This window comes from Tachypleus tridentatus, chromosome 13 (genome assembly GCF_004210375.1).
Source record: "Tachypleus tridentatus isolate NWPU-2018 chromosome 13, ASM421037v1, whole genome shotgun sequence".
NCBI lineage: Eukaryota > Metazoa > Arthropoda > Merostomata > Xiphosura > Limulidae > Tachypleus > Tachypleus tridentatus.
In genome coordinates this window covers 272,605,283-272,618,840 of record NC_134837.1, presented here as the reverse complement: position 1 = coordinate 272,618,840, position 13,558 = coordinate 272,605,283, and the positions used below count along the sequence as shown (strand labels likewise).

At 30.0% G+C, this 13,558-nt stretch overlaps 1 protein-coding gene across 1 annotated transcript in view; it reads left to right on the top strand.

Moving 5' to 3' along the window:
• The window catches only part of LOC143236573 (CLIP-associating protein 1-A-like), a 64,513-nt gene extending 53,992 nt beyond the window's left edge, over nt 1–10,521 (top strand). Inside the window, exons 11-14 of the mRNA XM_076474871.1 lie at nt 1,136–1,364; nt 3,913–3,983; nt 6,139–6,276; nt 8,258–10,521. Coding sequence (XP_076330986.1) covers nt 1,136–1,364; nt 3,913–3,983; nt 6,139–6,276; nt 8,258–8,378 — 559 coding nt within the window. The 3' untranslated portion in view covers nt 8,379–10,521. The remainder of the gene's footprint in view (nt 1–1,135; nt 1,365–3,912; nt 3,984–6,138; nt 6,277–8,257) is intronic.
• Nucleotides 10,522–13,558: the final 3,037 nt, after the last annotated feature.

Sequence of the window (13,558 nt, the reverse complement as noted above, 5' to 3'; positions counted from 1 at the left end):
TTTTTCTTACTATTAATGTATCTCCAACACTGTGCATTGTTGGAACAATTTTAGTAAGGTTAAATATCTTCTATGGGTTTCTCCACATTTTTTAAGTTACTGTTGAGTAAGAGTAGGTAAAATGATTCAATAGACAACCCTACACGTTTGTAGTAAGCATTATGCATTCTAAGCACCACTAAAGACATATCCAGTTTGTTTGCCTTTGGCATCAGAAGTGTTTGGACTGGGTGTTGATTGCATCCTGATGTGTTTGTGTGTGTATATCCTTCAGTTTGACAGATCAGTGAATATTCTTCTTACAACTCTTTCTTGTATCAGTCACTTAACTTTTTCTTTAGATATAGAAACAATACTAACAACACAGTTAAATACTGAAATTAAAATAACTCTTATAGAAAATCTAAGGACTGTTGACTTGCACGTAAGAGAAGACATCTTTTATCAACCTGCCAACAATTTTCATTCATTTGAGCAATAGAGAGCTTGTTTGTGATCCATAATAACTTATAACACATTCTCTTAAATTAAATAAATATAGATTTCCCTTAAAAGAAAAGCTGAAAGCCAGGTTGGGAATGTAAAATTATGTACATCTTTTTAAAAAAATTGGGAATGTTTCTATGAATAACACTTTTAAATTAAGTATCAATCTGTGGGAAACTGAGTGAAAATAATAAGAAAGCATTAGTAACTTTATTCACTCTAAAGAGTACATATATGGATATATCAAGGATCTTAAATTTCAGTATGAAAATATGGCCGAAAGTGAACACAGTTTTACAAAGCAGTTACTCTGCACAGTGTTTTTTTTCGAGTGTGGAATGGCATAATGTTAACTGTACATATTACAGTCATGTTAGTTGTACTTGCATGGAAAATAAGAAAATAAAATTATTTTCTCTAACATTGTTGACCTTTACTGTAGTCACTAATGTACTTGCAGCTCTAGTAAATACATCTTAAGAGCTGTTAATAACTGTCACAGGAATGCTTTTGGTGAATTTCATCTTACTTTAAATAATATTTGATACATGTGTTGTGTGTCTTATTATTGGTTTGTGTCTCCTGTGTTTGGAAGTTGATTGAAGTTTTTTGAATAATATCAAAATCAAAATGCTTTAACTGTGAACAGAAAGTTAATTCCAGAGTTTCATTACAATTTGTATAATTGTTACCTGGTTTGTCCGTACAAGTGTGACTGTATTTGTTTTTCATATGTTTACAGATTCCTTTCTCAGCAGCTGGGAAGTAAACTTGATCATTTCTCAGAAGCTGTTTTGCAAAGTTTGATCAATCTTATTCCTAACAGTGCCAAAATCATGTCAACAGCTGGTATAGTTGCAGTTCATTTCATTATACAGGTAATCAGTTATCAGAAAGTAATATTATTTTTATCTTAATGCTGATGTGTTTAGCACTTTTGTTATATGTGTGGTATATGTGTATATATATTCTTAGTTTTTTGTTAATTAACCTTACAATTATACCTAATTTTATGTATTACTTATGATTAGTCATTATTTGAACCTATCTGATTAGTCTAGTTGCAAGAATCCATTAACAGTGTATTAACAGGTGATATTAAAGTCATCTTCAACACTGTAGTCATTTTGATTTTAAGCTTGTTACCTGTAGAATACAGATTTATCACATTACTAGAGACCTCATAGTGATTAATTTTCATCTGATAACCTGTATACAGTTTGTTGTTGTTTCTAATGAAAATTTAACTTAAAAATAACCTATGTATAGTTTGTTTTATAAGGAAAAAGTATCTTAACAGATGTCTCAGCATGGCCAGGTGGGTTAAGGCATTCAACTTGTAAACTGAAGGTCGCAGGTTTGAATTCTCATCGCACCAAAAATGCTCACCCTTTCAGTTGTGGGGGCATTATAATGTGATGGTCAATCCTACTATTCATTGGTAAAAGAGTAGCCCAAGAGTTGGCAGTGGGTGGCGATGACTAGCTGCCTTCCCTATAGTCTTATACTGCTAAATTAGGGAACTGCTAGTGCAGATAGCCCTTGTGTAGCTTTGCGCGAAATTCAAAAACAAACATAAAAAACAATCTTAACAAGTAATCTGTATATAGTTTTTGTTCTTGTTATTTTAAGGAAAAATAAATTTAAAAATGAACTGAAAATGACTTATTTGAAATAGCACATTGCTTAAGGATGGACAGTGATAGTTGAAACTTGACACAATTTTCTAATAAATGTCACTTGCAAATACTGATTCTTAGCATGAACATTTGAATAAATTGTCTGCAAGTTTCTACATTATTGTGTTTGCTTTCATCAGTTCACGGAGGCCTTGTAATTGGCTGGTGTTTCTTTTGTGGTGAAGATGAAATTAATTCATTGTGTTACGTTGGTTGCTTCTGAACATTGTTAAACCTAGGCGTTTCTCGTTATTGTGTTTGCTTTCATCAGTTCCACGAGGAGGCCTTGTAATTAGCTGGTGTTTCTTTTGTGGTGAAGATGAAATTAATTCATTGTGTTACGTCGGTTGCTTCTGGACATTGTTAAACCTAGACGTTTCTACGTTATTGTGTTTGCTTTCATCAGTTCATGGAGGCCTTGTAATTGGCTGGTGTTTCTTTTGTGGTGAAGATGAAATTGATTCATTGTGTTATGTTGGTTGCTTCTGAAAATTGTTAAACCTAGAAGTTTCTACATTATTGTGTTTGCTTTCATCAGTTCATGGAGGCCTTGTAATTGGCTGGTGTTTCTTTTGTGGTGAAGATGAAATTGATTCATTGTGTTATGTTGGTTGCTTCTGAAAATTGTTAAACCTAAAGTTTCTACATTATTGTGTTTGCTTTCATCAGTTCATGGAGGCCTTGTAATTAGCTGGTGTTTCTTTTGTGGTGAAGATGAAATTAATTCATTGTGTTATGTTGGTTGCTTCTGAACATTGTCCTTAACTTGAGAAAATAAAACATTAACTAAAACAACAGGAAATTCATATCCGTAACTTCTTCCTATTATTTACATAAAAACACTTGCAGGTTGTCTTTAGTTCAGAGATTGATGTCTGTTATTAATGTAACATCCTTTTTAAATTAGTAGCTTGACAGTAATAGTGGGAATGGTTGGTTGAAAAAAACTGTTTTTCAGTACATTCAGTCTTTTTTAAACATTCAGTTATCCATTATAATGGTCATTAGGCTCTGTTGGTTTTATCACTTGAATGTTATGAGTGTTTGCTATTTTTATTTATACAATCATCCTTTCTCTTTTCTAAACCTCAGCTCTCTTGATTAACCTTTTTTTAGTTCCATCAGTCAGAAAACTTGCAAGCTACAAATGTAGCCATATAGTGATTATAAATATCTACCTATTCAAAATCATTGAAAAGTTAAACAAATCCAACCTAGAAATCTTATTGGCTTTTTGATGTATATATAAAATATCATATTGCAGTTTTCAAATATACATCATGATTATATTTTTATTTATGTTTTGGTAAAGTGTGTCAATTCTAACAACAAATGCCTTGTGTTTGTTTATAATAATTTATACATTTTTTCTCAGTTATTTTTACTAAATTATATTAGCTATAATGCTTAAAATCATTTTTCAACAATTTCTTAATTGTGATAATTATAATTTTGTCTTGTGTTACTTTACAACAGTAAGTGTTTCTACACATTTTGTTCAACATTTTTTGTCACTATTTTTTAATTATCTTAGTTCTATTTATTATTAATTGTGTTACTTTTGTTAAAAATTTCTTTATAAATACAGTATAAATTAATTATAACTAAAACTAATCAAAATTTACTTTAGAACGTTTTTATTGTATCAGTTAAAACCTATTTTTTAAAACAATTATATCTTTTAAACATTATTTGAGGGCTTGAATAATAGAAATATAATTTGTCAGTCTTGTTTTTTTCTTTACAGCATACCCATTGCTCAAGACTGATTCCAGTAATTGTCTCTAATTTATCCTCCAAATCTAAAGACATCAGGAAGTAAGTAATATTTATTTGATGTTCTATAGGCAAAGTAAAACAGAATATATAACTGGATGACTTAAATAATATGCCTAATGTTTTCATACCTTAAATGACATAAGAATTATGTTGGCGTGTTCATCAGTTCATATAACCCCTGTTTAAAAAAAATCAGTTTTCCTGTTGCCCATTTAGCTAACTTATGCGTATTTCTTTTCATCAGTGTTTAGTTCAGCTGCTTTGCAAGGTTCATAAGAAGTATTTTTATTTAAATAGAGCTGGAGAAAGTAATTACATTTTCTACACAATTATTAACATCTTTATAACCACTTCATTTTTTAAAGCTTGTAGGTAAATCAAATAATATTCTTCATTTCTTCAGAATTATTTAAAAAGGTAATTAACCTAATTTAACATAGGTTTCTGTAATAAACCAATTAGACTAAAATGATTTCTTTGAGTTATTTATAGTCACAAATTATGTTCAGTGTGTTAGCAGTGAAATTAGTAGATTCAAATGAAACACTTTGATAATTGATAGCCAACTCTTTAAAATTATTCTTTGAATATGTTTTATCCCTCAGGAGCTCAAATAAGTTTCTGTTCTGTCATCCTTTGTTTGTTAATCTAGCATGTGTGAAAGCGGTGTGTGTCACCTCACACTTGATTTCTTGAAATACGAAGAGGCCTAAAAACTCAAATGCATTTATCTAAATAGTATAGTTTGATTACTATGTGGCCATTATGATTTTATTGATTGGGTTGCAAGGGGTTCATGAGGGGGGAGGTATTCCATGAAACATTGTTGTAAGTGTTGACGTTAATAAGCCTAAAATAAAGATGCAGTGTGGGAACACCTAGCCCTAGACCCAAGAGCATAATCTTTAGCATGAAAGTATAAACAGGGTTCATTAACTTAAATTGGCTCTAAATTAAGCCATTTTCTGTTATATCCCAAAGTGTTTAATAAAAAACAAACCAGTTTAATCAACAGAGACTAAATTAAGAAATCAACAAATATTTTTCCAGTTTTATTTTGTTTTGTTTTGTTGCAAAGTGATACAACATAAAAGCCATTGTTGGAATGTACTGTTATCAAAATGCACTAGCTTTTTTATATATTAGAAGTTGTTAATCTAACTGACTTTTACCAATTATTACTCTGTGAATGATCATAATTTTGATTGGCTGAGAAAGTAATCTACTGATGTTTGACTGCTTCATCTGTACTTTTGGTTAAGCTTGATTTTACAAAATATATTTATTTCAGGTACTACTGAAATGTGGTATTAAAATGTACTGTTAAGTGAGGTTTATAGTACTTATCCCATCATATTTGATGAGCTTTGTGCTAGAACACAATGTGTTAATTTGTTCTTGCTTATTTAGAAATTTTCAAGCCAACTGAATACTTAATTTCTTGGTTAGGACATTTTATGTATATGCCTTAAGTATTACATTTTGAATATTTTATTGTTAGGAGAAGCAATTAATCAAAAACTGTGACACTCGCATCTTATCTAATGTTCCATGTTGTTTATAATCCCGCATTTCGAGTATTAATGTTAATTGGACAAAACATTATATAAAACCATGCTCAGCATTCCTACATGAATATGGTTCACTATATAACTGTCTACCATGAGTACAGTGGTAAGTCTATGGATTTAAAATGCTGAAATCAAGGGTTTGATTCTCCTTGGTGGATTTAGCAGATAGCCTGATGTGGCTTTACTATAAGAAAAACACACACACACACACACACACACAACTATATAATTAATTATGTGCATGTTCTACTTTCTGTTCATTAAGAAAAGATGCAGTTTTTATACAAATAATAAAAATATTTTAACTTTGACTTCTGTGTGTTTATTCAAGCAACATTATAATTATATGGAAAGTTGTATATGTATGTTACTAAACATGGGTTAACAAATAAACACATTTAAAACGATTTTTTTAGTTTTTTTAATAATTATCTTTGTTATGATGAGAAAATCACTGTTTTATTTCTACTCTTTTGAACATAAATTTGAAAATAACTGCACTAATTAAGAAAACAAAATTTTCTTTACATATACATATATAGCAGTAAGGTATAATAATTATTTGCTGAATTTTATGTATTTTGTTCATAGGTCAGTATTAAACTATTCTTGTGCTTTTACAGAGTTTGTGTTGAATTTCTAGACCAGCTACTTCACATCTGGCCCACCCATACTTTGGAGAAACACATTGGTATTTTACAAGAAGCTATCAGGAAAGGAATAAGTGATGCTAACCCTGAGGCAAGGGTGTGTTCAAGAAAGTGAGTTCCTATTTTACACACTTCTCTATTGTTTGAAGTACATATAACACTACCTCTCTATTGTATGAAGTAAGTACATATAACACTACTTCTCTATTGTATGAAGTAAGTACATATAACACTACCTCTCTATTGTATGGAGTAAGTACATATAACACTACCTCTCTATTGTGTGAAGTAAGTACATATAACACTACCTCTCTATTGTATGAGTAAGGGCATATAACACTACCTCTCTATTGTATGAAGTAAGTACATATAACACTACCTCTCTATTGTATGAAGTAAGTACATATAACACTACCTCTCTATTGTATGAAGTAAGTGCATATGCATATAACACTACTCTCTCTTGTTGTATGAAGTAAGTACATATAACACTACCTCTCTGTTGTATGAGTAAGTGCATATAACACTATCTCTCTTTGTATGGAGTAAGTACATATAACACTACCTCTGTTATTGTGTAAGTACATATAACACTACCTCTCTGTTTGTATGAGAATAAGTACATATAACACTACCTCTCTGTTGTGTGGAGTAAGTGCATATAACACTACCTCTCTGTTGTGTGAAGTAAGTACATATAACACTATCTCTCTTATTGTGAGTAAGTACATATAACACTACCTCTCTATTGTATGAGTAAGTACATATAACACTACCTCTCTATTCTATGAAATAAGTTGCATATAACACTCTCTCTCTCTGTTGTATAGTAGTAAGTACATATACACTACCTCTCTATTGTATGTAAATGGGTACATATAATAACACTACCTCTCTGTTGTATGGAAGTAAGTACATATAACACTACTTCTCTATTGTTTGAGTAAGTACATATAACTACTACTCTATTGTATGAAGTAAGTACATATAACACTACCTCTCTATTGTTGTGAAGTAAGTACATATAACACTACCTCTCTCTGTTGTATGAGTAAGTGCATATAACACTATCTCTCTGTTATTGTATGAAATAAGTACATATAACACTACCTCTCTGTTGTTGGAAATAAGTACATATAACACTACCTCTCTGTTGTATGAGTAAGTACAGGGTACACTACCTCTCTGTTGTATGAAGTAAGTACATATAACACTATCTCTCTATTGTATGAAATAAGTACATATAACACTACCTCTCTGTTGTATGAAGTAAGTACATATAACACTACCTCTCTGTTGTATGAAGTAAGTACATATAACACTACCTCTCTGTTGTATGAAGTAAGGTACATATAACACTACTTCTCTGTTGTATGAAGTACATATATATAACACTATCTCTCTGTTGTATGAAGTAAGTATATATAACACTATCTCTGTTGTATGAAGTAAGTACATATAACACTACTTCTCTATTGTATGAAGTAAGTACATATAACACTATCTCTCTGTTGTATGAAGTAAGTACATATAACACTATCTTTCTGTTGTATGAAGTAAGTACATATAACACTACCTCTCTGTTGTTGTGAGGTAAGTACATATAACGCTTTTAGGTATGGTGAGGTTTCTTAACATATCTAATTTTGTCAATATTTTTCAGTTGAAGTCTTCTTTGTACGTGTTCTGATAAACTTTTATTATATGGGTTCTCTAAAGCATTATAAGTGTTTTTATTGAAGCAGTATGTTGTCAGTGTGAAAGCTTGCATTACTAATGAAAGATTTTCACACCAGTGAATTAAGTTGCTGAGGTTTCTAACAGGTTATATCACTTTTCAGTCTTTAATTTTAATCCTTCTAAAGTTTGAAGGAAGCATTATTCATGGTTCACTAGTTCAACACTTGGATTTTTAAGTTAGCAATAATTCAATTGAAATTAATTGTAGAATTTTCAGTTTTGTATTTTAAAACATATTCAAAGTTTGAGTGGGAAAAAATTTCATGGCTTGAATAAATCAGGATTTATTAATTTTTTTCTAAAATCTATAAATTGCAAAGTGAAAATTAAATAACTCCATGATTGGTTCTAGGGCCTTCTGGGGTTTTGCAGACCATTTCAGAGAACAGGCAGACAGCCTTCTCAGCTCTTTAGATAGTAACAAACAGCGATATGATTCAAGATGGTGGTTTATTCTTGACTTGCTCATCTAGTAACAATTCCTTGAGTGGTGCCAGTAAAGGTGGAAATGTTTGGTAGCCCTAGGCCTTCCGACTCTGTGTAGAGAATCTCAGGTGAGGAGGAATCTTTGGTTTTAACATATGATTCTTGAAGATCACCAAGTATCTGCTCCTTAATATACAAATGTGAATCACCCAAATGTTGTGCCATGGAAACACCAGAATATAGCATTGTGTAATCTTACAGGACTCTATGCCCATAATAAAAATTAAAAACTACATTGGAAACTATGTTGGAAGTTCAGGGGTAATGAAATTGTATTTTATCATTATTTCAGTAAAATAAAAGAGAAAGATATTACATATTTTGCCAGGGTAAAAGGTTTTTATTTAGTGCTGTAAATTTCATGAGTTATAAAAAGTATTTTTTGTTTAAACTTGCTTACATTTAAAAGTTCAAGGGACTTCTGTAAATGTTTAAAATTTTAAGGTTCTCAAATGATCAGTGTTGTATAATAAAACAGTTCAGATTTTATTTTAAAACCCAGTCAGTGACCATAGAGACAATACATGTTTCAATGTTGTTAATGTCATCCTCAGTGTGAAAAACAAAAGGTGTGCAACAATTGAATGAATAAAAAATACATTTTACTTTTTTTAAGTATGCAAACTAGCAGTTACACAGCAGTTTTTTTTTAGTATGTCACACAGTATTTGTTCTCTTCTGAAGACGATGTCAATGGTATTGAAACATGGCGAGTATCTTTTATGATCACTAATCATTTTTTTATAAATAGAATTTTTAATTGTTTTATACAGGGTCGATTATTTTAAATATTTGATATTCTTAAATCTTAAATATATTTATATTCATCCCATGCTTGAGGCTTTAGGATTGTTACATAGCTCTTCCAGTTAGTTTAAAACAGTGATTCTTAACTGCTGGTTGGCAGATGTTTTCCACCAATCTGTGGAAATATCCATTAAAGATGGAAAACCATGTTAAAGAAACAATTTTAAAATTTGCATTTTGTATATATCATAAGAAATAGGTGAAAAGGATTATTTCTGTATCAGTTCAACCTTATTACTCTGATATCAAAGCTTCTTGAAGAAGCCCAAGTAAGAAGAAAAACATTTCCACTTTTGTTCCTGTCTGTCCAGGATAACGTTTCCTTCACAGTTGTTGTTGGTAGTTGGACAATGGTCAGTAAGCTTTTACAAAGATTTTGCTGCTCAGTGGAGAGAAAAAATTTTGGGACCAACTGGTTTAAATATACTAAAAAGAATTATGTTTTAAATTTAAAAAAAAATTATTCCAAATGTCTTTAGTAAACTATTTTTTATCAGCTTATCGTAAATAAATTTCTTTACAGTCATATTAATTAATTTGTCCCTATGGTCTTACATTGTTTACTTTTTATATAATTTAATGCGTAAAGAGCTATATTCTGTTGTCTTAAAACAAAAAGCTAGGCTAGTTATTGATTTTATATATATATATCTTGATAAAAAGTAAAATATTTATAAGTAATTTTGTAAAATATCTGAAATGATCCAGTCCTTTTAAAAATTTGAACTTAATTCTTTTAAATGACTGTAATAATTGGGTATTATGAATGTTGTTCTGTTCATTAAGGGAAGTAACTGTTCTCTGAGATATCCTGAAATCGTAGCAGAACTTAAATGTCATTCAACTGATTTTGTTTGTTTGCTCTTCACTTTTAATAGTTAACCCTTTGTTTGTGGCTTGCGTACATCTACCTATGACCCAGTGCACAAAGATTATCAGATTTTGCAGCAGGCAACATTCAAGATATTGCTTGCAAAATGTGTTCTCAAACCAAACACAGTTCGCGAACATTAACATCATGTGAAGCTAACTGCAGTTGAAGGGTTAATAAGCGATGAACAAACAAACGTCAGAAACTGTTGCTTACTTTAAAAAAATAGCTGTCACTTGTGTAAATTAATTATATTTGTTTTTTGCTACAAGGTATTTTGTTCATTTTCACTTTGTGTCCGTAACAAGTTTTACCGCGTTAGTGACTTTGTAATAAAGTTACAAATTTTGTTCAAAGCCAGCTTATTTTGTTTCTGTAAAATATTAGTAAGCCTTTCTTGTTATATGAAAGAAGTATTTTGTTTTAAAATATATGTCCAAGAAGGAAAAAAATTATTTTCAGCAGGTTTGATATGAAAATGAATTACTGTTTTATGTCAAAGAAAAAAACTTAATTTGTCTGTTGTTTCAGTAGCCTGTTTGTATCAATAAAATTTGAATATCCAACTGTTTTGTTGTCCATGAAAATCATGCGTGTTAAAAGTATGCTAATGTGATGCCTCACTGAACTGAACAACTTGTTGAGTTACTGTTATCAGCAGGTTGCATGGACTTTCTCAACTTTTATCCACTCATTGTTCCATATGTTAATTATTTTTTTTCTTATTATGTGTTCAAATTTCATGTTGGTTGAGATTGTTTTGTTTTGCAAATGTGTTGTTATTCTTACAATGCTGTTTACCAAAATCTCATGATTAAAATATTACAGTCAAATCTTGAATATTCAGGGTAATGAAGGTTGCATAAATGACTGGAAAATGCAAGTAATTCATAAACCTCCATTTCTGGAATACATTTATTGTAAGATGCATTAAAATTACATGGTATTTTAGTACTACTTATAAAATAGTCTGTACTTTTTTGTTTATTTAGCAGACTTATCTGGATTATTTTTAATTATTCTTACTGGTTGCCATAATGTCATTATAATCAAATCCATGCTGTCTGGTGGACGCCATCTTGTGACGTTTTTACTTTTGCTATAATCTGTTTTTCATTTTTTTTTAGTTCTCTCTTTATGGGAAAAAACTTCTGCAAAGTAAGAGGTTTGGTATGGCCTGTAGGTTACTATATCAGAATCCCATCATGCTAACACTTTCAGCTGTTGGAATATTATGATGTATCAGTCAATCCATTATTTGTTTTCAAGAGCAGCTTAATAATTGGCTGTGTGTTGTATTGACTAGTGCAGATAACCCTTAAGTAACTCATGAAATTACGAACAAACATCAGTCAAAGCATTTTTGTTTAATTTTGTTGTATTATTTCATATGCTTGCATTTCTTTTCTTGTGAGTACAGAGTAAACTTGCAAATTCCTTTTAGTATTTTACAAGGAATTAATATTATGTCTCATTAATTCTTTTCTGTTGTGATGTAAGTCGTGTCTCTAAACTTTACTATTCATCTCCATTAAAATATTTAATGTTTGGATTTTATATATATCAGCTGTGTTCTCAGCAATTTATTAGAAAACTATTTACTTCATTATTGGATTATTAAAAAAATCTTTGGAAGTTATAAATTTCCATACTTCTGTTTTAGATTGCATTGTGTCTGGTTGTTTCTCTTTTCATTCTATGCTTTTAGTTGTTCACTTTATATCCATTTTCAAAGGCTTTATTCAACCAATGGAAAAAAATAAATTTTTTATGTTATAATTTTATTATAAATTAAAACTGATTATTGTATAATTAAAACTATCATTGTTGTTCATCTCTTAAGACTTTGCTAGTAATATTTTAGTGATCCAGTTCCTGTATATTGTTGTAAGGAGCTCAATGCTGTAATATCATATCCCTATAGTGTAATTTGTAATTTCCAACTGATGTATTTGTTAATGTTGTATCTTCAGGATGCAGTTGTTTTTTCAAAAATGCAAAAGTTGTTGGGTTGAGCAATTTCACTTTCAGTTGAATCTGAACAAGAATATACATCCCACAGGTCTTGTAATTTTACTCAGTAGACACAAACTGACAGTTCTATTTCCTTTACAATAAAGGGTGATGAAATGGTTGATGGATTTACCTTCTTAATGAACTTTTGTTGCTTTGTTATGCATAAGACTGAAATAATCCTTGGTATATCTAACACTTATCCTAAGATAGTCAACAAAGTGCAGAGATTAGAGTTGCGGTTTAGAAATTTTCTTTACTTTGTTAGTTTTACATACATATTGATTAATGGTGAAATAATCCTTAGAGTATATCTAACACTTATCTAAGATAGTCAACAAAGTGCAGAGATTACGCAGTTGCAGTTAAAATTTTCTTTCTTTGTTGGTAGTTCATACATATTGATTAATGGTGAAATAATCATTCTAAAGTGAATGAAATCAGGAGATAGCTGGCTAGCATCTTTTTCCATATGCCCAGAGCGTTTAGGTACTAGGTGATTGAAAATGCACTTACTTTATATCATTGGACATATTTGATATGTCACTATCAAATAATTGTGCTTCATGTTGCTGTTCTTTGATATGTGTAGAGATTTTCATAGATAAAAGGCTGGGATATTAAAATCTGGCTTTATAAGTTAAACAGATATTTTGATTTGTAATTCAGAGTTGTTTCATTTACTTGTGCAACAATATACTAACTCTGTTCAAAACATTTTTTTATTTGTTGATTCATTGGCATTGAAACTGTTTTGTTTATTAAGTTGAAATTTTCTTTTTTGTATAAAGTTGTTTTCTGAAGGTAGTATTTTAGTTTATTTGTTGTTGTGTATTTTCAATTATTTGGTAAATAAATTATTTTTTCATTTATTTATTTTTTTTTGTTTTTTTCTCTACTTCTTTAAGATAAATCTTTTTTAATATTCCTTTGAAAACAAATCCGTTAAATTGTTTACTCTTTGTTAAAAAATTTTATGAAACAAATCAACACTAGCAACATTTCATGTGCAACTGATAATATGGACAGTATTGGTACTGAATAAAATACAAAATTACAAACTCAGATATATTAGCTTCACAAAATACATGTACAACACAAACCCTCTATCTATTGTTATAATAATAATAATACTCAACATATGTCTTTCCAAAATGTGCATGCACACACAACATAACAAAGTAAAAATAGGTGGATGTAAATATACTTTTGCAGATATTTTGTACACCAACATATTAAAAGCTTGTTACAAGTTAGAGTTAATTTGTTTATTGAATGAATTAATTAATCAGGACTTAACTACCGTTAGGCCTAAGACAAGTGAACTTGCAGATTTTGGTATCTATAATTAGAATTCTTTTCATTATTCTAGAAATACTGCAAAAGCATATTGTTGCAATAAAAGGTACTTGACTGCACATGTATTGTGGTACTTTTGAATAGTTAACTTTAATGCTTTTTATTCTAAGCTCATAT